General features: G+C 45.5%; 1 protein-coding gene across 2 annotated transcripts in view; it reads right to left on the reverse strand.

Moving 5' to 3' along the window:
- The window catches only part of CREBBP (CREB binding protein), a 160,403-nt gene extending 151,431 nt beyond the window's left edge, over positions 1-8,972 (reverse strand). The window contains exon 1 of one of the 2 annotated variants that reach the window (XM_023225832.2): positions 8,666-8,972. In XM_023225832.2, coding sequence (XP_023081600.1) covers positions 8,666-8,750 — 85 coding nt within the window. In that variant the 5' untranslated portion in view covers positions 8,751-8,972. The remainder of the gene's footprint in view (positions 1-8,665) is intronic. The other variant, XM_023225831.2, reaches the window with a different exon arrangement.
- Between the last annotated feature and the right edge of the window lie 19 nt (positions 8,973-8,991).

The raw sequence follows: 8,991 nt of genomic DNA on the forward strand, positions 1-8,991 counted from the left end.
AGAAGAGAAGAGAAGAGAAGAGAAGAGAAGAGAAGAGAAGAGAAGAGGAATATTGCAGGGTAAAAAGTCCCTTTTAGAGATCTCTCTCTCTCTGTGTCTCTCTCTCACACACACACATACACCCTACCCTGCAAAACTCAAATGTGATGTCACCAGTCCAAGTCACAGCGTTGATGAGCTGGGAGCTGGGACTCAAGAGTCCACTCTGAGCAGGAGCCAGAGCTCCCTCCTCAGCACCACACTGACTGCCTCCCAGTATAAAAATCTCTGACGAAAACTTCCTTCAACTGTGACTCACGGTTAGAAGGTTCTACTTTTAATCAGGTGACAAATACTCAAAATATTTTAATCCAAAGCAAATGGGTCAAACTCGTAGAGTCCATAATTGTCTAAGCAAACTCTAATTACCTGATAAATTTCTACAGCTCCTGAATGTCCTCATTCAGTTTGTAATCAAATACCCAAATCTCCTTATTTAAATGTTGTACAAGCCTTCTCTACAGGTTATCATAGAGAACAGTGATTTATTTTTCTATTTCACTGGTTATTTTAACCATAAAGTTAAAACATGTTTAGGTGGTGCAGTTTTAATAAGAAAAATCCAAACTAGGGGGAGGAGAAGCAGCTTCTGAATTATAAAAAGATTTGCTTTACAAAAGAATTGTACAACTCCACTACACAGCTAGTTTTCTCTCCTTATCACAGATTACTCAAATTCGAAAGGCTGAATTAGGTGCAACTGGAAGATACACCTACTGTATACAGCATAGTACAGGCATATTAGAAAGGCAAATTAAGACATTTTCAAACAACAGCAGACAGGACACCTAGAAATGGGAAAGTAAAGTCAGATTTAATCATGTAGAATTATTTTCCCCATTAGATTTTACTATTCTTAGCGATGGTTCAACTAAACAGTCTTTTGATTAATGGAAATGAAACACGGGGGAAAATGTCACACGGGATAATATCCAAATCTTTCTTAAGGGTAAGTTTTAAAAGGAATTCAACTTTTGGAGACAGAGCTCAAAAATAGCCTTGCTTCCTAAATTTAGAACCAGAAAACACCCTAAAGGCAGTATTTTAAATACAGCCACAGTCACTGCCTATTCTGTCTAGGAAATTAATAAAAAAAAACTTTAAAAAGAGAGGGGCCACTTTTGTTTACTTCTATGCCTTTCACACAGCCTTCCCCAATTTGATTTGTGTGCCCATGCTCAAATCTCTTCAAGTCCTGACCACTCCAGGACGCCCCAGGGACTCTGCTCAGGGCCTATTGTGGCACCCCTGTCAGCAGAGCACAGCCCCAGGGAAAGGAAAACAGGCAAAAGCCCCCACAGGCACTGCTCCCAAGGCTTACATTTCTGCATCAAAGACTCATGCAATGGGAGAATTTTCCTGAAAGCCAAGTTTGAGCCTGACTGGGAAGAGTAGCATCGTTTTCCAGTTAAAGCAAGGAGTGTATCTGGAGGGATGCACTGCAAGGAAAAGGCCTCAGAGAGGACTAAACGGAATGCTGGGCACATGTGCTAAAAAGCAGACGGCATGGCCAGGAGTTTCAGAGCTTAGGAGAGACTGTTTGGGGACAACCAGAAGAGGACTCAGATGCAAGCAAGCCATGGGCCTACAACGATACCCCAGGAAACAAACCGTCATGGTCAGGGTGCTTTCCCCAACAACCAGGAATGCATGGAAAACAGGCAGGCTTCCCCAACTCCTGGCTCTCTGCTGACTCAGCAGGAGGGCTGTCACAGGAGCCCAAGGCTCCTCAACCATGCCAGGGTCTGCCTCCCAGTGGGGCATGCAGTCCTGGACTTGCGCACATGGGGACACTCAGGAAACAGGGGAGGGAGCAAATGAAGACTTATTCAGACCACCCTTTCTGGTTCCAGAGTTTTGGCACTTAACTGCATTTCTGTATTCTTTCCTTAAGTTTTGCCTCGAGGTTTCATCTTGTCAAGATGGTTCTAAGTTACTCACAGGCATCCATCTATCAGAATCCTGTGTACACTGCTACTGCTTAACAGGTACCTCAAGATAAATTACACACAGTAAAGAAACAGAATCACATACTTGTCTGCTGCTTAATCGGTCCACGAAATATGCTTCAAAATTATCAATTTTCAGTGTACATCCTGATCTGATTTAAAAGAAAAATTTCAGAACACACACCATTTAAGTTCTCCTAATTTTAAAATTTCATGGCCACCATGTTCCTATTTTTAAAAATACAATAAAAAATAGAGACAGAATCAATGGTATAGATGACAGAATTCCCAGCTATGTATGTGCTACACTACCACACACGTGCCTGCACACTGGTTTCTGGGGATACGAGCACATGGCTTCTGTCCTTTCCAGAACTGCTGAGAAACAGGTCTTGGTCCAATCAGACTAGCATCCCCAGTAAGTCCTAGGACTACAAGGTATAACAACGTCCCTGGTTAACGCCAGTGTCAGTTCTCATTGAGCGTAGATGCCAGACACACATCATCTCAGGCTACCCTCATAACCACCCTCAGACGGGAATTGTTATTATCTCCATGTTCCAGATGAGGAGACTCTGAGCTCAGAGAGCTGATATAACTTGCCCCAAACATGCTCTAGCCCCAGCACTCCTAAGGCCAGCTGGTTTGGTGGTCAGGTGGGAGCCCATGGGTATGGAACTTGGATTATGGAAGCAAATAACAGACCCAACTTGAAGATAGGTGGCAATTCGCTTAAAAATAAAATCTTAACAAGAAAATGATGAGAACTTTAAGGGACAAATATCATATAACTCTTTCACCAATTCCCTCAAGTATTTCCTGAGGGCTTACTATCTGTCAGGTGCTGTCCCTGGGGAGGGAAGCACTGGGAAAAGGGCTGTGGAAAGGCTCTAGAGTTCTTACTGACCCTCACCTTCTGGTGTCACAGGAAGGAGAGGAAGCCCAGAGCCTGAGACGACAAAGAGGGATGAGAAATACCATGTGGGCCACCGGGGTCAACACAAAGCAAAAGAACAAAGAAAAATGCAATGGGTCACCTGGCTTTCTGATAAACTCGTCTGATTTTAATTCAAGTCATCCATAGAACAAAAAAGACAGAGGGAGAGGACCCTGCTAAGCTCTGAAGTGCTCCAAGACAGGAGACCCGTGCAAGCCTGCTGCTTACCTGGGCTCTCCCGGCTCCATTTCATGCAGCTGGGGAAACTTGCCCTGCTGCTATTTTCCTTAAAGCTGTCTGTGCAGCCGTGGCAGGCCAGTGCTCCCCAAGGGGTGCTCAGAGAATTAAGTCCCACGTTATATCAGAGTCACCAAATTGCAGCCCATGGGTCACGTACTCAGACACCAGTCTTTACAACTAAAGTTTTACTGGAACACAGCCATGCCCACCCGCCTATGGCTACTTTCTTGCTGAAATGGCAGCCTTAAGTAGTTGCAACAAGAGACCTTATGGCTCACAAAGCCACACACGTGCTCTCTGGCCCTTTACAGAAAAAGTCTGCAGACCCATAAATAGGCTACAAAGAGTTCTAGGGTCAAAAAGGATTGAGAGTGGTCCAACTGCAGCCCCTCGCTCACAGTGCCCCATTAGCACACCAAGGCTCTGGGAAAGCCTGCAGTCAAATTCCTCAGCTACAACCAACCGCATCTGAGCACAAACCCTTTGTTGAGAAACACCTCTTAGCATGCCCTCTGGTTTCTTGGAATACATGTGAAGAGCTGATTTGAGTGAGGTAAAGAGGGGTGCCCTCACCAATGGGACCCCAAAAACTAAACTGACAAGCTTTTGCAATCTTCAGAAACTCACAATAAGGTACATTTCATCTTAACTAAGGTAAGACACTTTGGCAAAATCATTTTCCTGTTTTCAAATACATCAAGTAAAAAACACAAGCAATTATGGACCCCCCAAGTAATCACATACTTTGTCACACAATTACAACGCACAACTTAGAAGCTGTGAAAACACAGGCTACTAATCTAAGCATCAACTTCCGACTGCAGGACTCATTCTCTTTGTAAGTTATGTTCAATTCTGTTTACAGAATCAAATCTGAATGTTCAGCCAGGAGCCACTTTCCATCTTCTGAAGGCCCTCTAAGGTGCCCTGCACATGACTTGTTCTTGCCTACCTTCATCCCTGAGGACCTCTGAATGGGGTCACCACTGTCACCCCTCTGTTATTCAAAAGTGCGCAGGGTCATGAAATGTCCTAGCCCTAAAGGTTTCTATGACAACTTTTATTCCTATTTAGACAGAACTCACTGATGGGGTAACATAACTGTTTCTCATTCTCCCTGAGGTAAACAGGAACATGAGCCCACACACTTCACGCTGAGGATAACACCAGAACCAGAGGGAAAAAAGGGGGAGCCCCTAACCCAGGAGGAAGAATACACTCCTGGCTGCCCTAACTTCGGTGCGGGAGGGCCGCTACTGACACTTACCAAGCATGGGAGGTTCCCGGGTCCTCAGTTCGAGTAAGTGCACTGTTTACAGATGGAGACTGAGAAAACAAATACATAGAACCATTGACTTTAACAATCTAGGTTGGATCTGGTTTCGACCCTGTATCACCACTCAAGTCCAGTTCCTCACCTAGAAAATAGCAGTAACAGCATCTTCCCTTCCTCACAGGACGCTGTAAGGAACAAACTGAGGTGATGTGGAGAAAAGCACTCTGATACATAATACATACATACCAGACATACATAACAGATCATTTGGTTGACAACTGTATTCGCCACCGCTTTCTTTAAATTAAGCTTCCCTAGTGCATTTAAAAGGATTCACGTCATAAAATGTAATCACAACTGCTTAGAGCCACTTATACAGCACAAGATGAAATATAGCTATGTTCAATCTTCAGAATGTAGCTTTTCTTTTCCTTTTTCCCCCAGAGACAGGGTCTCACTCTGTCACCCAGGCCAGAGTGCAGTGCCATGATCACAGCTCACTGCAGCCTCAACCTCCTGGGCTCAAGAGATCCTCCTGCTACAGCCTCCTGAATAGCTGGGATTACAGGATTGTACTATTACACCCAACTAATTTAAATTTTTTTTGTGGAGATGGGATCTCACTATGTTAGCCAGGCTGGTCTCCAACTCCTGGCCTTAAGCAATCCTCCTGTCTCAGTCTCCCTATGCATTGGGATTATAGGCATGAGCCACCACCCTGGCCTGCAATTTCAAAAAACTTTGTAAATAGTCTGTTGTGTGCAAATTTTGCAATAAAGCTGACCAAAAAAACCCTAGAAAACAAAAAGCAAAACAAAAACAAAGTCTACTGCTTGCCTGGATATTTGTCTTACACTGTTAAATCATGAATCTCTGCTGTTGAAAGACACAATACACTATTTTAACTTGGACATATTAAATCCAGAAGTTTCCAAAACATCCAACTAACTATATACTGGAAACATGAAGTCCCCACTTTTTGTAATGGTGCCAAGTAAAGGAAGACCTCATCTATGAGAAAGTGTTAAGGCTTCAACATAATACAAGAAAATGCTACTTTAACATCTGAGGCCATCAAATTCTGTGCCTCTCAGGGGCTGCTGCTTCAGCGGGGTGAAAGGTACTGTTTTTCCTTCTTCCTCTTGCTACCCTCCTTCGCAGCACATTCCCTATTTCTGCATCACATCTGCGTAAGTTTCCCAGCCTTCAGCGACTTCTGTTTGTCATCAGTGGCAGTGACATTTAATTCACTCTGAGGTGCTGCCTGACCTTAGGGAGTGCTGTTTGCAACATCCATGCCCCCGATGAGCAGCACCCTGGCTGAGCAGCTCCCCAGTGTCGGGGGCACTCTTCTCTCAGTTCACTGCCACCCTGCACAGAAACATCTATGTGACACTGGTGGCCCCACAGGCCAGTCTCTACAGACAAGCACTGCAGTCCAAGTAGCTCCTGTTTCTCAGGCTGCCAAGGCCTCTTCCTCCTTTCAACCCCTCAGCTCCCAGACAGAGGACCCCTCCCTCAAATTTGATCTCATGCACGGGGCACATGCCCTGCTCCCCTAGGCCCAATTTTCCCCTGGGAGCCTCAGAGACAGATCCCCTCGCTAAAATAAGACTGAGTCTCTCAAGAATGTTATTCTCAGGTCTGTCCCACCTAACCAAATGCCTTCAGTCCTTTGAATGTATTTAATGTAAAAACTCAAGCCATTTATTTGTTTAATATACATTTCTAAGATTTGTTTAATATACATCCATCTCATTACTCAATTTCTTAGACTAGTAGTTACACGAGACAAAGTGTCCCTTGTTTTTTTTGGAGACAGCGTCTCAGTCACCCAGGCTGGAGTGCAGCAGCGCGATCTTGGCTCACTACAACCTCTGCCTCCCGAGTTCAAGCTATTCCCATACCTCAGCCTCCCAAGTAGCTGGAATTACAGGTGCACGTCACCATGCCTGGCTATTTTTTTGTATTTTTAGTACAGATGGGGTTTCACCATGTTGGCCAGGCTGGTCTCGAACTCCTGACTTCAAGTTGATCCACCAGCCTCCCCCTCCCAAAGTGCTGGGATTACAGGCATCAGCCATGGCATCCAGCCCCTTGTTTAATGTGCTTGACAATGATCCCTTCCTTTGTCCCCCACACTAACAGACCCTTTCACAATAGTGTGATGGTGATGAATGTGTAACCCAGGACCCAACTTAAGTATGATGTCGACTTTCTACTTTGGATTAAATCGGAGTCATTTAAAGCTGACTTCTGGTCCCACAAAAGAGCCCCTGTGCCTTACAAGGATAAAAACTGGAAAGGAAGAGGGAAAAGTTGGTTAAGGGTGGAAAATCCTTTCTGATCAACTTGTTATTAAGCATCTGATCATCCAATAATGGAAACTACTATGGAAAAAGCTATCCTTTAGGCTCCATCTTGGAAACAGCTGGATGTACACAGTAGGACAAGTCTTTTTGTTAAGTCTTGTGTTACTAATTGTCCCCCTTTTTCAGACAAAATCTACAACAAATTCATTCAACAATAGCAAAGCTACAAAGCCATCCAGGTTACTAGTTTCAGAAGACAAGCTTCAAAGCTGAACTCGCCTCGTATGACCTACGTCTCACAGAATTGAAGACTACTCAAACACAGCAAGATTAATGAAGCAACGGAGATCTGTTTTGCAGTACAACGGCAATTAAACTATTGTTTCCAAATTTCTCACTTCAGTAAGTTCGTTTCATTAGATTAATGTCAAACTCAACTTTTATCAGCTAAAAAGAAAAGCATTATTAGTGATTTTTACATACCATGAGCATCATTTACTCCCCCCCACTGTTTAAGAAATTTTAACTAGATAAGAATCTCCTTATGACTGATTTTTAAAAACTGTTTTTCACTTCCACGTTAATATTAAATGTCGCTTATCATAACCTGATTCCAGGAATTGTATTCAAACTTAAGCCACAAAATTCAAGTTTTGTTTCAACAGCAATAGCAGTTTTTTGAATATGCTAGTGGTCGGTCACAGAACTATTTCCACAAGTTGAACAGCTGTGTCTAGCACAAATCTGAAGGCAGCAATGTAATTCAATTTGGACTCATTCATTAGAAACTGATTTTCAGATGCTGCCACTGCAAGACTACTGGAGAAATGCAAGCTGCGCTGGAGACGGAATTGTTCGCAGCGGCACACAAGTTTTTGCTGCAAAGGAGAGAGCTCTAAAAGAGGAAATACAACTAGTTCATGTTACCATGAACCAGCGCAGTAGGACTCAGAATTACTGAATATATAGAAAACTAAATACTTCTCTTAAGCAGCAATGATTACTTAAGTTTCCAGGAAAGCTGTTTAATGAGAGGAAACAAACAAACAAAAGATGATTTATTCAGTATCCTGCTATATTTTTTTGAAAAATTGAAATTCCTACATGCCTTAACATAATTTTTTGTACATCTACACTGTGAAAGCAACACAAACTCAAATGGAGATGACAGCCCAAATGAACTTAAATCTGCTGTTTAACTTTCTTCTGAAGTTACACATGGAAATGAAACACACCACAGCAACTTTAATGACATCTTGCTAACGAAGTTTAGGTTTTGAAAAATGGAATGACTAGTTGACTAAAAAAAAAACACCACCAACAACAACAACAACAAAAAAAAAAAAACAAGGAGTTTTGAAAATTAGCACTAAGCATCCTTCCAAAGAACTCACTCATTCCAAGAAACTTCGGTTCTAACTCGCAAGCTGGCGGCTGCTGTGAGTATCCCCTGACTGCAGCCTGGTCAATGTGTCGCCAATCCAGAAAATACACTGAGCTGCCTTTGGCCGCGATCTTGCTTTCTCTAAGCATCAAAGGTACCCTCCGCTGTCATTCCTCTGGACGGCCACGCGTGTGGACACGGCCGCGGATGGATGCGTAGGACATTACCAAACAAACCTAAACGCTGCACTTTACTTCTCCCTCCTGGAGTGCCACTCGGGTCCCCGCGAGGAGGGCTGATCGGGTGCGGGGAGGCCGAGTGCACCGGGCGTGTGCTGCCCAACTCGGGCCCAGTGACAGTCCTGCGACGAACTTCCACCCTCCGGCGCGGGGCGAAGGGAACGGGCTGCAGGGCCTGCTCCGGGCTCCCGGCTCGGTCGGTATCTACGACCACCACCCCCGGACGCTCTCTTTCAGGTGGGGGTGACAGCGCGCCCCGGGCCCCCGCCGCCCCGGACCCCCTCCTCACCTGTGCTGTCATTCGCCGAGAAGCCGGGCGAGCTGAGTTTGGCTCGTTTGGGGTTGGGCGGTCCGTCCAGCAAGTTCTCGGCCATTTTCACCTGCTCGCGAAAACAGCCCCGGGAGCGGGCGGCCGGGCCGGCGAAGGCCCGGACGGGGGTCGGGGGCCCTGCCGGCTGCGAGGGAGAGGAGCGAGCGCGGCCGCGAGCGGGCGGGCGGGCGCCGAGGGAGAGGGAGGGCGCAGGCCGGGTGGGGGAGGCGGCGGCCAAATCTCAGCCACAGCAACAGCGCCCCGCAGCGCTCACCGCCCGCCCCCGGCCGCCGCCGCCGCCGCCG

This window comes from Piliocolobus tephrosceles, chromosome 17 (assembly GCF_002776525.5).
Source record: "Piliocolobus tephrosceles isolate RC106 chromosome 17, ASM277652v3, whole genome shotgun sequence".
NCBI classification, from domain to species: domain Eukaryota; kingdom Metazoa; phylum Chordata; class Mammalia; order Primates; family Cercopithecidae; genus Piliocolobus; species Piliocolobus tephrosceles.